Source organism: Haliotis rufescens, unplaced genomic scaffold (assembly GCF_023055435.1).
Source record: "Haliotis rufescens isolate VD_foot unplaced genomic scaffold, xgHalRufe1.0.p SCAF_13, whole genome shotgun sequence".
Taxonomy (NCBI): domain Eukaryota; kingdom Metazoa; phylum Mollusca; class Gastropoda; order Lepetellida; family Haliotidae; genus Haliotis; species Haliotis rufescens.
The window spans coordinates 36,596,740-36,614,899 of NW_025963813.1; the positions used below are offsets into that span (position 1 = coordinate 36,596,740).

At 38.8% G+C, this 18,160-nt stretch overlaps 1 protein-coding gene across 6 annotated transcripts in view; it reads left to right on the top strand.

Moving 5' to 3' along the window:
• LOC124152551 (ankyrin repeat domain-containing protein 17-like) overlaps positions 1-18,160 on the top strand; it is a 31,037-nt gene that overhangs the window by 1,040 nt on the left and 11,837 nt on the right. For 5 of the 6 annotated variants that reach the window (XM_048394505.1, XM_048394500.1, XM_048394502.1 and 2 more), the window contains exons 2-4: positions 11,524-11,576; positions 13,296-13,337; positions 13,938-15,508. In XM_048394505.1, coding sequence (XP_048250462.1) covers positions 15,409-15,508 — 100 coding nt within the window. In that variant the 5' untranslated portion in view covers positions 11,524-11,576; positions 13,296-13,337; positions 13,938-15,408. The remainder of the gene's footprint in view (positions 1-11,523; positions 11,577-13,295; positions 13,338-13,937; positions 15,509-18,160) is intronic. The other variant, XM_048394501.1, reaches the window with a different exon arrangement.

Consider the following 18,160-nt stretch of genomic DNA (forward strand, 5'->3'; position numbering starts at 1 on the left):
GCCATTGTTCAGCTTCAGAAATCACTCAGACGTGATAAACCCATATACAATAGGAAATGAGGTTATAGTCTGTTTCGGAGCATAGTCTATAGTCTATAGCCATCCAAAAATAACAAGTAATTGTAAATGTCACAGTGATTTTCTTTATTCACATCGCATAATTCTGGTGATGATATGTATAAATCATTATAAATTCGTGCAATTATTTTATATGTCATTAAAAAATTACATTCATATCATTCTGTATTCATACTTTGTTCACAAATGCAGTAGCCAGCTAATCAATATGGCACGATACATTTTCTTTTTGGGACGGATGGAACTGCCCGAACGTAACTGTTACTTACGGGGGTAATTTCAACATTGGGTTGTTCTTTCTTTATCAAGTCAGTGAAGTTGCTGACAATTTCACAATTTTGACATCACTGATATAATATATACCCTGTGGTAATTCTCGCCATTTGATAATTTTGTCCTGGAGCTTAAATGTTGTTGACATTATTATATATTTATGTAAGCATTCGTCTCAATTATTGTAGTGTGGTCCAACGTGATCAAGCAATCTATTTTTAATCTCCAACCAGTTCTTTGGTTTTGGCACAGAATAATTGACAACCTTGTTGCCTTCCCTGTTCTATGAAGTTTTTTTCTCGTCTTCGCTAATACCACTGGTCTTTGATCGAATCTCCTGCTTCATTCCGTTGTATTTGCTGAGTTCTGACGACACTAAACGAAACTCATCCTTGGATGTCTTACAATCAGCCAGTGCTGTTGAAATATGATCTTCAATGCCGTTCAACTTTGCTTCAGCGAGTAGCCGAATATTATCATGTTTTAATGCTTTCTTTTGCAACTTACGAGAAATAAATATTATCGCTATTCCTGCCAGTCCTGAGACTCCGGTGGCTACTTCAATACAAAGTATGATAGGCGTGGCGATTATAGTTGATAATAAACCAACACCAGCTACACCGAGTCCCTTGCCAGCTGTTTCAAGCGCAGTGTCAACTCCGTCGAGAGCATTCACAGCTCTGCGATTCTTTTTATACGAAACCCCCTCAACTCCCTCTCCTTCTCTGTTCGATGTTTTATGTCGCTTATTTGATGTAATCGAAATCCATCAACAGTATCCATCTTTTCAAATGCTTCATCGAGCGCCGGATATAAACCCATAGGGTATATTATACACATGCACAAAGCACATGCGACACCCACCATATTTGTGAGCTGTTACTTTTGGCACTTAATGATGACTATTATAACAAGATGTACGATCGTTATAAGCCGTATATAAAAACCTCATGTGATGCAAAAGTTGTCCCAAAGCAAGTTTATCTTGTGTTCCAAAAGAATATGAGCAGAAAGGAATTTTACCAAAGATCAGAAATTGAAGGATTAGAAAACATTGAAAAACTTTTTATGTCATGTAACTGTCATGATATCAGCAGACCATATCAGGTGTCACATAGACACCCTAGGGAGTGCAGAGTCTATTGCAAGACAGAAACGTCAGTAACGTGTGTATGATCCATGGACAGTGACCACAGCTTCAACCCTACCCCTCATACTCATAACAAGTCGTTGAATGCTTCTCTGAGGCAAACGGATCCATTCTTCCTGAAGTGCGGCTTCAAGTCCAGCGAGATTTTTAACTGGGGAATCACGATGTCTGATTTTCAGTCCAAGAATGTCCGAGAGATGCTCAATCGGATTGAGATCCGGACTACAGACCGGCCAAGGAAGAGTGGCAATAGCTTCTTGACGCAAATAAGCCAAAACTGCCCGAGATCTGTGTGGTCTAGCATTGTCGTCCATGTAAACAGGTCTTGTCTTGTCAAAATGAGCGACTACCACTGGATGAAGAACGGCATCTTGGTATTGTTAGCCATTCAGGTTTCCACGAATTGTCACCAGCAGAAGTTTGAAGCCGAAGGAAACACAACCCCATATCATGACAGACCCCCCGCCACATGCTAAGGTCTTCTGGATGTTCCTTGGTGCAAAAAGAGTGTTACGTTGCCTCCAAACATGTATTTGACTATCAACAGTTTGTAGCAGCATTCGACACTCGTCAGACCAATGGATCCTTCTCCAGTTGGCCAAGTTCCATCCACTACGGGCATGACACCATATCAGACGATTCCGCATGTGCCTCTCAGTCAGTTGAGGACGTTTTACTGGTCTTCTGGCGTTATAACCAGCCCCTCTGAGGCGACGCCTTACGGTCATCGTCGAGAGTCTCTGACGGGTAATCCACTGCAGTCTTAAATCTGTTGAAATGGCAAATTGATTTCGTCTGAATATCCTGAAAAGACATCTATCGCACACAGGAGCAAAATGCAACCACGTGTCTGAAACTTGAATTTCGCTATTAATAGGGTAGGGGAACTGCAGCAACACGTAAAGCACGCTTTCCTTATGGTATCTGGACAAATTTGGGTTCATGAAACTATGGAAGCCTAATTCAGCCATACATCATCTTATTTCGTATTTCTGATTCCCACACGTGAAATCAAGAGACTATGAATATGGTGGCGCTTAACTTTAGTGCATGCGTATATTATATCATTTAATAGTCTTTAATTGGTCTTGCTTCAATGTTTTGAGTGTATACATCAACCTTATTAAATGTATATTATACGGCATACATATCTTAGTAAGAGAAATGCTATCACCTTTAATAATTTGGACCCCCTCAAGGGTTGCAACAGGCGATACTCCCATATAAATAATACTGCAACGTCGATGCTCGTGTTTCTTAAGCCATTTAATTGATAGACCTGGTAATATTCTGATGTACTCCAAACAAGACTTCAATGATAATTGTAGAATGATCAGGTATAACATTCAAGTTATCTTTTATATCATTGAATTCAGTAACCAAATTTAAACTAACATTTTTTTATGCCGGACGGCTCAATAACATATCACCTCGGTTTTCTGACAGGGAGACTAACACACTTTTTCGTTTTAATGGGATATAAGCCCCGAGTACGATCCCAATATTTTTTATCTTATTTAAATAATGTGCCTTACCCATCATCACATATGGTGGGGTAATGATGATATTCAATAGCCACTCGATTTTTTCTTCGACCATAGTCCATTTATTATCATGGTTGCGAGTAAGATTGTATGAAGTGTTTTTATTGAGTCTACTAACGTCGACATCGCTAACATCTCCTAGATTACCTGTGAATGTAGCTTCTTTCTGCTTGTTTACATTATCTTGTAAGTGTAGAGCATATAACTTGCCGGGTGTACCGGGTTTACCGAATCCAGTGTCTCCGAGATCGTAAAGCGCAATTGTATTACATTGGCTAAGGTTATACGATCCAGGGCGTAATGAATCAACCATTATTTATTATACGGAGTGTTACACTTAAGTATCCTATATGTACAGGTTGATGTTATAAATCTAATACAGAAATGTTGAGATTTGAAATAATATCCTGTTTTATTTTTTTATATTGTAATGTTGAGAAAGATTCCGTTCTACCGCAATTATATTTTTCTGCTTTGACTGGAATAGCTCTCAGCAGAGTTAAAGGTCTTTCGATTTGAATAGTATCCGTTGTACTGATCTGATGAAGATGGATGCACATCTCTTTATAGGGAACTAAATCTGGTAATTTAACTCCCTGCTGTGTTTCGTTGGGTTGTATTACTGTCGTCGAGCTTCCATGTCCAAGTGTATCTGCTATCTTAGGGGCAGGAAATATTTGCCTTTCTCAAGGGTTTAATTTCAGCTTCCCATTCGACTCATTTTGTGAGACTAACTCCCAAAGGCTTAAAAAATTCATCATTGAGTGAGCATACGCTGTAATACCCATCAGATATAGTGTAAATGTTATTGTCATCTAATATATATAGTACTATCTGATTATTTCTTCTCGCAGCACCTATATTGATCCACCGCGGGTAATACGTTACATTGCAGATCGCGACTTCAAGTTGACCAGCCGAGTTATTGATAGTATGAAGCAGTTGAATAGACTGACCATTTGTTATTCCTGGGAGTGTAACATACATATTAAAAATCCAAAGATACTATATCATAACTTAAATATGAAATTGACTTACATTACGAATCAGTCGATTTTAGTAAGTGTCTCTGGTGCTAATGTTTGTGTTAAATTCCCTGATATCTTTGAAAAATACAGGGTCACGGCAACTAGCGATAAAATGGTGCATGATTGGTTCCACAATCCGATGCAATTTTGACAGAACCAGTTAAACTTTGCCATATGGTGTGCCAGAAACAGGATGTGGTGTATCTCTTTATGCCCCAGGATTTGAACTAAATAAGTCTGTTTTATCATTTCACATGTACTATCAGATTAGACGTATTCTTAAAGAAATTAGTGCCCCATTACCGCATGATCGAGCATGGAATTCAACAAATAATCCATACGATAAGAGGGCCTTCGAATGTATTTGTCAGAAATGTCATGTTTCTACGAGTCAAGATTGGCGTCTTAAGGGAATTAACCACGGTTTAGGCGTTCCTTACATAGGGAAAATAACCATCAAAGAAGAAAGCGATGATTTATTTAAAGAAGTTAACAAAGGTCTGTTAAATGCTTTTAAGTTGTTGCATACGAGCAAACTTTACATAAGAATGTATGACTTTTTTCTAAAAACCCATCATGGGTATACAGACTGGGAACTTTCGAATAATGATTGGAGAGGTGATATTATGAGATTTAAGAGTGGTTTAATTCATATCATTACAAAATTTGTACAACTGAACGATACCGCAAACGCTTGGAATAAATTTCTTAATGATAAAACAGAAAATAAATTTACTAACCCAGGAGTTGTAAGAGTTAATGAATCAATAAGAACTTATGTATGGGCAATTCTTGGTGCACAATCGCAAACACGAACGGGAATAATTGGTTCTGGGACGGAGCTCGATGAACAAAAACAGTTTGTCGCAAACGTAGATGATGCTTTAATTCACCAGTTGACATACCATCTTGTATAAAGCGTTATCAAGATGTATTACAGTGCGCTCAATCCAAAGTAGTCTACGTTTATGCGCTGGGACTATACATGTCTCCGAGTAATATGGAACTTAAGATCAGTCAAGTGATCGGTTATAATAATAAAATTATTATTGCTTCCGATCAACAAAAAAACAGGTATAAAACCGAATTAATATTGCAAACAAACACAGGCATAACGGGAATAGTCAAGCCACAGTCACCACAATAGCCATCTTCTGACGCACAACCACAAGTGCCACCACATATCGATGAAAAACAGCGCTTATCGTAGGTGGAGTCGCGGCTGGTTTACTCGTGATTTTGATAAGTACAACAGCCCGGCAATTTTGACTAAGCCAAGTGGCGGTCTTAGCTAATAAATTCAATAGCAAGGAAACAATACTCCCTATTATACCTGGAAGTGCAGATGCGGCTTTCCCAGTGCTTCTCCTAATGCTTTTAAATGTTTTTTAATCCACTCTTTTACACCATTTTTATCACTAGGTGGTGTGAATCGTGTGGGTGGTCCGCTGCCACCGGTTAATGCGAGAGTCAAAGTCGATATAATAAATCCCAATGTGGTTAAAATACTTGCAATGGTTATCCCCTGTTCTCTGAACAATGTTTCAATTTTATCGGCTAGTGTGGTATCATCGTTGAGGACTTGATCGATAGTTTCTCGAATTCGATAGATTTGTGAACGAAATGCCTTTCGATGCCAGCTTCGAGCTTTCTTCCAAATTATCTTTATCTATGGCACTGAGTTCAGCACGCACAGTCTTAAGAACCTAAGTAGAAACCTTAGAAAGTTTTCTCGTGGGTAGTCTACAAAGCCTAATTCATTGCGAGCAGTGTTGATGCCATGTTTACTAGCTATTGTAGACAAGGCTAGGGGCTTACGAGTACGAGACTTCATAAGATCAAAATCCGGAGAGCCACACAGTCGCAATATTCCTTTACTATCTATCGTAAACTTTGAATAGTCACGACCTATTGGACTTTCTTTTAAGGCATCGTAATAATCAGTAACGGCTGGTTTCAAAAGTTCATCGTTAAGATTCATAAAGCTGGTTTCATCAGTACCCTCTTCAATTGTACTCGGATTATCAAAGTTATCTAGATTAAAATCATCAATTTTTATCCCCCCGGCATATAATGCGCGGGGATTTGGCGATCAGCCAGTCTGTCTGTCCGTCCGTCTGTCCGTCTGTCCGTCCGAAATCATTTCCTTTTCAATTGGGGATGGGGTTCGTTTCCGGGGCAGAATTCGAAAACCATTCAGTGTATTTGATCGAAACTTGGCAAAGTTATCAGGCACATACTGAAGTGGTGCCTTTTGATATTTTGGGATTTTTCTAATTTTTATTTTTTTAAATTTTTATGGAATGAAGTTGGACATAGACTCAATTGGGGATGGGGTTCGTTTCCAGGGCAGAATTCGAAAACCATTCAGTGTATTTGATCGAAACTTGGCAAATCTATCAGGCACATACTGAAGTGGTGCCTTTTGATATTTTGGGATTTTTCCAATTTTTATTTTTTTAAATTTTTATGGAATGAAGTTGGACATAGACTCAATTGGGGATGGTGTTCGTTTCCGGGGCAGAATTCGAAAACCATTCAGTGTATTTGATCGAAACTTGGCAAATCTATCAGGACATACTGAAGTGGTGCCTTTTGATATTTTGGGATTTTTCTAATTTTTATTTTTTTCAATTTTTATGGAATGAAGTTGGACATAGACTCCATTGGGGATGGTGTTCGTTTCCGGGGCAGACTTCGAAAACCATTCAGTGTATTTGATCGAAACTTGGCAAATCTATCAGGCACATACTGAAGTGGTGCCTTTTGATATTTTGGGATTTTTCCAATTTTTATTTTTTTAAATTTTTATGGAATGAAGTTGGACATAGACTCGATTGGGGATGGGGTTCGTTTCCAGGGCAAAATTCGAGAACCATTCAGTGTATTTGATCGAAACTTGGCAAATCTATCAGGCACATACTGAAGTGGTGGTTGGACATAGACTCAATTTGGGATGGGGTTCGTTTCCGGGGCAGACTTCGAAAACCGTTCAGTGTATTTGATCGAAACTTGGCAAATCTATCAGGCACATACTGAAGTGGTGCCTTTTGATTTTTTGGAATTTTTCTTATATTTTTTTTCCCCCATTTTTATGTAATGAAGTTGGACATAGACTCAATTTGGGATGGGGTTCGTTTCCGGGGCAGAATTCGAAAACCATTCAGTGTATTTGATCGAAACTTGGCAAATCTATCAGGCACATACTGAAGTGGTGCCTTTTGATATTTTGGGATTTTTCTAATTTTTATTTTTTTAAATTTTTATGGAATGAAGTTGGACATAGACTCAATTGGGGATGGTGTTCGTTTCCGGGGCAGACTTCGAAAACCATTCGGTGTATTTGATCGAAACTTGGCAAATCTATCAGGCACATACTGAAGTGGTGCCTTTTGATATTTTGGAATTTTTCTAATATTTTTTTTTCCCCATTTTTTAGGAATGAAGTTGGACATAGACTCAATTTGGGATGGTGTTCGTTTCCGGGGCAGACTTCGAAAACCATTCAGTGTATTTGATCGAAACTTGGCAAAGCTATCAGGCACATACTGAGGTGATGCCTTTTGATATTTATTTTTTTACGAATTTTTATTTTTTACAATTTTTATGGAAAGAAGTTGAGCCTAGACTCCATTGGGGAACGGGTTCGTTTCCGGGGCAGAATTCGAAAACCATTCAGTGGGTAAACAATGTATGCTTCTAAAAGAACATTCAACTGTTGACTCATTACATACAGAAGTGCAAATTTACTAGTGGTTACTTTACTGACAGCTGCCGGGGGGATATGTCATCTTTCTTATGACTCTTGTTATATTAAACATAAGGTTACATAATTTCAATATAACAATGTCTTCGCAATATGGACGCAAGTTAAACCCACAACGCAGACTTCGGGATCCATTAGGGGTCAAAGCAATTCGTCTGTCTGTAACTATAACTAATAACCCGAGTACCATTGATCAGAATCAAACACTTCTGGTTCGCTTTCCTAATCTCGGCGCACACGATGTGTTAGTTCCAGGAACCGCCCGACTATTATTTACAATTAGTTTGAATTCTACCGACGCTAGCAGAGAGCTTGTTCAGAACATAGTTCGTGCAATTGTTGAGAAAATCGTCATTAAAATTAGCGGTAATGAGATTTTGAGTATTGACGACAGCGATGTATATATCTGTAACATGGATCTCTGGAGAACGGCTAAGGAATTGGAAAACGTACAGTACCAATGCATTTGTAATCAGAACACATTGAGACTGCGTGTGGGTGCTGATAGTGGTGATAATACCGTTGTATGAGATAAGGCTGTTGCTGATGCATTAGGTAACCGATTCTATATTCCGCTAGACTGAATTACTAGATAGTCACATGCCCTTTTATAAAGCATCCCTAGGCTATAGGTTAGAATACGAACTCTCTTTTCATGACTACAGCAATGTAATCAAACCTACTGAAGATCCTACTAGCTATTCTATTGGCAATATCTCACTGGAGTATGATATGATAACAGATCCTGAACTAGTCAGACAAATTCGTAACCAGTATACCGGAAGTTAAGCCATTTTGTACGATCGCGTGCTTCGACACCGAAAGATCACCAGGAACAAAAAAGAATACGACGTGGAATATCAATCTAAACGTCCCTGCTAGATCGTTGAAGGGAATTTTAATGTTGTCCGAGGACCCCTCTGAAGCATTTGCCAGAGATACCGAGAAGTCCTACAATCCCAAGATTACAAAAGTAGAATTGACTATCGTGGGTGTGCCTAATCAACTATATAGTCAAGGCATGCGAGCATACCAACAGTGGGATGAGATTAAAAAACTCCCTTCTATAAAACGAAGCCCAGAAGTAAACGCGGTCATGAAAGATCTGGGATGTATCGATGGCTGAATTCCTTACCACGAAGTATGCACTATGGCTTGGCATGAGAACCACAGATGATGACCAACTACACGGTAGTAGGCGGAGAATAGAAAATGCCAGTGAGTGTGTTACTATACAGATAACGAAGCTCTTCTTAAACATATATTTGTACGTGATTATGGACGCGCAACTTTATTTACAGAATGGAAGATTTGTGCAAGCAATCTATTAATAAGCTTTTACCTAAAGAACCTCACTGCGCCATCATCTGCAGGCAAACGGGTTGTGGAAAAACAGCTTTTATTCTAGATATTTTACAAAGACATTATCGAGATGTTTTCGACCACATTATTATTCTGTGCCCGACTATAAACATTAATAAAACATACATATTGAGAGATTGGGTAAGGAATGATCCCGGGGTGTACAAAGTTGATCCGGGCGATCGTTTACAAGACTGTTTATGAGTATGTCACGAAAAATACAAAGGAGAATCAACCCTTTTCAAAATAGATGACTGCAGTGCGAGTAAAGAACTTGCTAAAAAGAAAGATATGCTATCATATTTAGCATTCTTCGGGAGACATACTCAGCATAGCATTTTGTACTTACTCAAAAATACAACTCTGTCCTGAAAGATCTCAGAGCGCAGACCAAATGGGTAGCCCTGTTTCATTGAGACCGAGATTCATTTGAGGAATGTCTACGCGAAAATGATGTTATTTATACCTAGCTCGAACAAGATAAGTCAGAAAACTGTTGGCAGAAATGAAGCATTGTAAACTCGTAGAAAAAAACAATCAACCAGCTGCTTATGCAATTGCTTAGCAAAAATATCACAAATTTAGCAACTGCTGAGCAAAAATATAGCAAATATAGCAACTGCTAAGCAAACATATAGCAACAATATATAAAAAATATAGCAAAAAATATGATAAATTGAACATTAGCGGTTATTATGTAATAATGTGGCTTGAAATCCTCATTCTTTCGCAACAGTTTATTATTTCGGGCTGTATTGGATATGTCATTTTTTATTTTGTTAAACTTAAATATCTTCTTAGGTATTACATTATGGAATGCGACGAACTTACCAAACAAATGCTTAAAGAACCTGATCAACATGTAGATCAACATGTAGATCAACATGTAGATTAACATGTAGATCAACATACAGATAAACATAGAGAAAGACTCGCTGCTTTGGTAGCCGTTGGAAAATATTCCCAATATTTGGGGGAAAATGATACCACTGTAAAAATTAATAACATGACCGATGAAGAAATTACAAAACTGTATTTGCGTTACGAGTCTAGACTTGGAGCTACCATGACTAAAACAATAGGTTCAGTTATGTTACAACTATACACAGTCGTAGCTAGTACGTTTCTTCCTATCCCAGCAGAACATCGGCCGTATTTATGCGAATCTCTAGAGAACGACCCATTCATTGAACACGCTATAAGCGCAGTAAGCTGTGAGTTTTATCATAGATACCGGATGTAAATTCATACACATGGGCCAATCACAAAATTGTGGAAAAAGTTGTATTGCAGATTTATGTGGAATCCATGGTAGTCAATCTTGGCATGGCGTCGTAGTCTGTGGAGTCGAATAAAGCAAGTGGAAATGTGAACGTTTTGAATGCCTAAGTGTAGGCTGTATGCTATCATCTCATTCACAGACCTGCATGCATCGCACGTCTTCCAACGTCGAAACATGTCATTGGGCAAGGTCCTCCACTCACAAGTGTCTTGGTTTGAATCTCATGTTAATATGATTTATGATTTGTTAGTTGTATTCATATTTCCAATACACAGTTTCTCTTTTGGGATAGTACATAAGTCAATAATGTTCTAGAGCTGATCAGGTCATTGTTACTTCCATCAGCGAATGAGAAACATGTCTTTTGTTTTTGTACGAGTGATTAACCTTGTTCTAAACATGCTTTAGAATGTATTTACAGTTATAAATATTATAGTTATAAATTCGAAGTGTTTGTTGGGCCACCTATATTTAACATTTGGACATTTGACATAAAAAGTTTAATTTGGCCTTACTGTCTAATTGTTCAAAACACCAAGCGGGTTGCATAGCATTTTGCGGGTTCGATTCCTGACATGGGTACAAAGTGTGAAGCCAATTTCTGGTGTCCCCCTGAATTTTGCTAAAAGCGGCGTAAAACCATACTCACTCACTCACTATTTCCAAAGTGACTGTGGTCTTGTTCCTCTTTTGTATTGGGGTGAATGTCTTCTTCATACCATAGTCATCAATATTCCATATTCATCAATGCAGTCTGTACATAACCATGTTTTGACCAAATAAACCAGTGATTGATTTAATGAGCAGGTTTCTGCTGACCAATTTTAGCCCTCCAGGAGTAAATTCAGTCGGTTTGCTGTTCGAATTCAATGAACATAATAAGTCAGTAATTGATGTAAACAAATACATGTGTAAGTTGATACTATTCTGTTTGAAATATCGAAATGTATAACAGTTAGCTGTTGATCAATTTAAGGATAAAGCTCACCTGAAAAGCAAATGTATTTAAATTCATTACTGTAATATGAATTACATTTCAGGGCGCGGTGAGGTAAAACAACACAATGCACAAGAATGAATAGAGCGAATCATGGTAAGATTTTTGTAATAGACAAAATGGTTATTTGGTAGTAAAATTGACAAACAAAAGAACACATATGTTCTTTTCAGTATTCATACTTGTAAATTTGTAACACGCATGAATCAACTAAAGATTATTCTTTGCCATCAAACAGTTGCCAGCATGTGTCCATGTAGCCTTGTCGTGAGTCGTCTACCTCCAATTATCCATATGGCTTTACGGTAACACCTGTCGTGACTTGACTGCAACCTTTAATCCATATGGTCTTCGAGTAGCATCTGTCGTGAGATGACTGCAACATTTTGCCCATATGGCCTACCGGTAGTACCTGTCGTGAGTTGACTGCCACCATGTGCCCATAAGGCCTTCCGGTAGTACCTTTCGTGAGGTGACTGCAACCGTGTGTCCATAAGGCCCTCCGGTAGTACCTTTCGTGAGGTGACTGCCACCGTGTGTCCATAAGGCCTTCCGGTAGTACCTGTCGTGATTTGACTGCCACCATGTGCCCATATGGCCTTCCGGTAGTACCTGTCGTGAGGTGACTGCCACCGTGTGTCCATTAGGCCCTCCGGTAGTATCTGTCGTGAGTTGACTGCCACCATGTGTCAATATGGCCTTCCGGTAGCACCTGACGTCAGTTGACTGCAACATTTTACCCATATGGCCTTACGGTAGCACCTGTCGTAAGTTGACTGCCACCATGTGTCCATATGGCCTTCCGGTAGTACCTGTCGCGAGTTGACTGCCACCATGTGCCCATAAGGCCTTCCGGTAGTACCTTTCGTGAGTTGACTGCCACCATGTGCCCATAAGGCCTTCCGGTAGCACCTCTCGTCAGTTGACTGCAACATTTTACCCATATGGCCTTGCGGTAGCACCTGTCGTTTGTTGACTGCTACCATGTGTCCATATGGCGTTCCGGTAGTACCTGTCGCGAGTTGACTGCCACCATGTGCCCATATGGCCTTGCGGTAGTACCTGTCGTTAGCTGACTGCCACCATGTGCCCATAAGGCCTTCCGGTAGTACCTTTCGTGAGATGACTGCCACCGTGTGTCCATGAGGCCCTCCGGTAGTACCTGTCGTGATTTGACTGCCACCATGTGCCCATATGGCCTTCCGGTAGTACCTTTCGTGAGGTGACTGCCACCGTGTGTCCATTAGGCCCTCCGGTAGTACCTGTCGTGATTTGACTGCCACCATGTGTCCATATGGCCTTCCGGTAGTACCTTTCGTGAGTTGACTACAACATTTTACCCATATGGCCTTTTGGTAGTACCTGTCGTCAGTTGACTGCCGCCATGTGTTCATATGTCTTTCCGGTAGCACTTATCGTGAGTTGACTGCCACCATGTGTCCATATGGCCTACCGGTAGTACCTGTCGTGGGTTGACTGCCACCATTTGTCCATATGTCTTGCCGGTAGCACTTGTGCGTTCCCTGCATCTGTTGGAAAACATAGTAGATGGATGTTTCTATTTTCTACCCTTTGTCATAGTTACCAAATAAATATGTATTTTCGAGCTTGATGAATGCAAATGCATTGCCGCACATACCAGGCTTCTTCAGGTTAAACGTCCACGAAAACAGGAACGTCACGGCTCCCTTGAAGTTTATTTGATCAAAGCATTATGATCGGCAACGTATTGACTTTGGTCAACTACTTATGAAATACAGCTAAACGGATTATACTTCATGGCGATGTTTAAGTTGCTCTCTCGTTTGTTCACAGATGGCATGTGCAACGTTGAGAGTGAACCAGAAGAGTTGGCAGGTATTAACCCTTACAATATTTGTTGTAGATGATATGTATGAATTATGTTAAGGTATGAATATGCCAGGAGTTGGTTCTACAAAACTTTTATTGTCTTGTGAGACATATAGTCTGGTTATTGTTTTAAAAAGTAAATATGATCAAATAAAATGTGAAGTGATTACCACAAATATAGTGGATGAGAACAACCGTCAAGTCTGGATTAGACAAAAGCATGAGTATACAATTTACATATTCGCTGTTAGATGATATGCAATGTGGAAGTCCTTACCACCAGATCGAATGTATTCGCCCCTTACCGCAAGCACTTGGATCGGTTCTGACAACCTATACTTAATCTGGATCTACGTGTACATGTGTTTGTAATCACTAGTGTTCTATAATAATTTAATGTTTTAAACTGCTAATTAAATTTGCTATAAGTTTCTGTCAGTTATATCATCTCCGTTTTATGATCTGGTTAAGGGCTAACATATTCAGGACTTCGCTCCTCTACAGGTCGCCTTGGTGGACAATGAAGTCCAATGGTGACTTCCAGTTACTGCCCTGTGTACACGGTCATTTTCACATCATTTTAATCATGACAATATTATGTTGCAGGTGGATGCCAAGTCTGCGCGTCAATAGGAAACAGGTACGAAGACGAACACAGGGGAGGTCGTCAGCACGCTAAGATACAACTACATGCAGAATACAAGACTATAAGGGGAAAGAAAAGCAAAGAAAAGTCATCAGTTCTGGGAAAAGTAGCAAAAGCAGTGTCAGCTTTACGTAACAGTGGCGGGGGAGTGTTGCTGGTTCACTTGGAGGGGATATCATCAGAAGATAAGTGTCTCGAATACTTTGATGAATTTGTAGTCAATACATTCACAAACTTACTTGAAGGTGGTGAACTGTATACTGACTCATATGAACGTTATTTCCTCAGCGAGAAACCGAAATTCACAGGCGCGTTTGACTTTCTTGTAGTTGACGTTAACAAAACAGCTGGTGTAGCAACAGTTGATTTCAACACTAAGACAAACAATGATAATGAAAACCTGGTTATAACATCACTGAACCTTTTGGGAGTATTGAATAAAACAGAAACAAAAGCAAAGAACCAAGCTTCTCTTAGGAATCTGCCAGATAATGTGATAACCTTTCATGAGAATCGACAAATACAGTTTAAAGCATTTAAAGACAACACTGAAGAGATTCAGCAGAAACAAGCTGATGTGGGAAAATTGACTGATCATATCTGGCACATTCTAAAGCTGAAAGATCACATAACTTCTATGTCAAAGCTGGTTCAAGGCGGGTCATACTACTTGGGTGTTAACGAAAAGAAAGTTGTCACAGAGGGAGGTTATCAAACAAAGATTGCAGACATTGTTGGTTTCAAACTACACGTGAGTCAGGCATCCTTGACAGAGAGTATCTACAGGAAGGTTGAGACTGATCTGTCTATATTGACAAAGCAGGGCAAGTTTACAGACGCTCCGAGAAACCTGATAAACATAGAATTCTACTCTATCCAACAATCTGAGCTATTTGTTATGGAAGTTGCTATTCGATATTGCGATGGCGTTGTGTTTTATGATAGAGATGGGCCGAGATCCTACATTCTTGATGAAAAACTCAACACGGTAAGACGAATGAACAATGTTGAATGGCTTGAGAAATTCCGTAGCACTCATACATTCTAACTTGAAAGGAGCATATATTTAATAGTATATCATATTATGGAAAACATGCTGTTCAGTATTCATCAGCTGTAGTCAGGCAGCACCACCAGCTATAATCAAGTAGAACCATCAGCTGTACTCAAGTAGCACCACCAGCTGTACTCAAGTAGAACCATCAGCTGTACTCAGGTAGCAACATCAGCTCTACTCAAGTAGCACCATCAGCTGTACTCAAGTAGCACCATCAGCTGTACACAAGTATCACCACCAGCTGTACACAAGTAGCACCATCAGCTGTACACAAGTAGCACCACCAGCTGTACTCAAACAGCACCACCAACTGTACTCAAGTAGCACCACCAGCTGTACTCAAGTAGCACTATTAGCTGTACTCACGCAACACCATGTCCGACAGCAGTAGTGACACCTCAGTCGGGTCCTGCCTATACCAGTCTGACGAGGAAGCAATGACATACGTCATGGTTGGAGAAGACACAAATACAGGTAGGAAATTAATTGTCAATCCTATGAATCATGCCACACATCGAGACAGTTCATGGTATACAATTCCTATTTGTATGTGTTACCTACTGGCAGGGTAATTCCCAACAGTTTGCCATGACACATATGGAAGATTTTTAACAAGTGTTTTTTTTCTCTAATATTGGAAATATCAATCGTGTTATTATTACAAAGTTGTTATTTTCCTTATTAATAAGCACAAGTGGTGTGTCATTTCCACCCTGAACCTTTCCCAAATTAGAAACAAATATGCCAAAATTGTCCAAACCTTATGGTGACTAATGGTGATATATTTCTTGCCAATGTGAAGCCAAACAAAGAACGCCATATTTTCTTTGGGGAAAACTGTTCGCCGAGAAATAAGTTCCTGGAAATCTTCGATATGCGTTTTAGAATATCTGAAACCATATGACGGTAGTTACAACAAAAATGAGTGTTGTATTTCATTATACAGGTGGTGTAATTTTCACTTGTGGAACGACTGATATATCCTAGCAGTATATTTTAGTCGGTGTCGCTGTCACTTTCGATGAAAATTTAGGCGTCGTTTGACTGGAACTGAAGGTATAACAAGATTAGTTACACATACAAAACCAGCAAACACAGCGCAAGCTGGGATGTTATTGTGTTCAATGTAATGTAAATGTTAATGTCTTGAATAGATACAAATTAAAAGTACAGACGTTGAACGTGTCTTTAATTCGACCAGACGCGAATCTGTCAGGCACCGCTTTCACATAAATCAAATACTAAAGTAATATTTCAAAACAAACAAATAATTATATTTATAAATAATGGATATGTATTTGTTCATGATTGTGTGCTTATTTCACACCGTGTCGTCTCGGATTTATTCAGTGAAAGGTGCGAAAACCATCCACTCTTTTATATGTATAATCGTATAAGGTTCGACCCTCGGTGTACATGACACATTTTTATAATTATATACTTATATACTTTATATATCACAATTCTTCAACAAAAAAATAACCAGTTTAAAATATCCCGTGATTACAATATTCAAAAAGGGGTGAAACAACTGACTATATTGTGTAAAACACACAACCAGAAGATCGTTAAATAAATCTGTACTTCAGATTCAGATTTTACAGTGTTTCTCCTGTTTCGAGATATCCATCGTCTACAAGTTGCATACATTGGCAAATTTCATATGCATGGAAATGGAATCATAGTAATGATTATGGAATTGATAGAAATATTTTACATTGATTTTGTAAATTGAAAATTATTATCCGCAATTAGTTATCTGCATTTCTGACCAGCTCTCTTGGTTACAATGAAAAACTTTAAAAGAAAAAAACAATGCGCAAGTTGTCAGATTGTTTCTGATTACTTACATGATACATTTATGTTGATACGATTCCTGAATAAACGAAATTCCTCCTCTGAAAATCCATCGTACTAATATCAGTGATGACGCCATTGAGTGAAAGTCGGTCACCAGAAGTGATGACATATGTAAACATTGTTGTACGATGAGAACAAAATAAGGGGTAGTGGGAATCATCAAGATATATCTTCTGATGTATGTGGTATTGGCAAATGTCAATGATCTGATCATACCTGCTGGTGAGTAAGCGATCAGATTTAATGGGTTCAAACAGCTAGTTTACTGAGATGGTGGAGCACTAAGTCTTTAAGACGTCGGGGGTCAAATTCAAAATTGCCTTTTGCAGCCAACGGCACGTGTAAAACCATTTCTGTTGGCCAGACATGCACGAATTCTTCGAGCCATGCTTCTGACGAGTCGATCAATGTCAGCTTGACTCATGTTGTTCCATTCATCAGTAAGAGAAACACCAAGTTCATTTATACTGGTACGATTATCCTGATAATTCCACACAAACGGAGGTTATTCGCATCTTTCATTGTTTATTCTGAGACGAAATAAAGAGAAACAACTACTATGTCATGAACAAATATATGCCCAATATTGATATGATATTCTGACTGCAGTGGTATATATGTTGGTAATCTCCCAGAAGATTTCCCCACCTTATTATTTGCTGATTACATGGTAAATGCTGCCGATAGCATGTGTAGATTAAATCAACATATTGATATGTTATGTACTACGTATGGCATGAAAGTGAAAAGACAAAAGATTAAGATCATGACATCCAGAAGAGGTCGGCAACTTAAAACAACTGAATAATGGAACTATGACGGACATATTTTGGAAACACTCTCTGAATATATACATAGAGAATACTACATTTATTCTCGTTAGATATCTTTTTTATGAAACGAGTGGTTTTCGCTCGGTCAGACACCAAAGAAAGTTCACGAGTTTCGTAAAAATGGTATCTAAAAAGAATGAGTGTGGTATTTTATTTATTACCAACGTCAAAATATGTATTTAAGTGTAAATACATAAAAAACTTTCTTTCGTTGACAGACCAAACTAAAACCGATTGCAACTCTGGTCGCACGTGAATATTGATATATGCCCATATATAGGCATTGTTAATATTTCTATGCATACGCATTAACAACATGTTTCTGCTGTTTCTGTTTGTGCAAAAATGATGGCATCAACGCTCAAGATCTTATTAAAAGATTTATTCAACTTATGGTTATTCAAGTGCATTGTTGTTGGTGCGCATGACAACT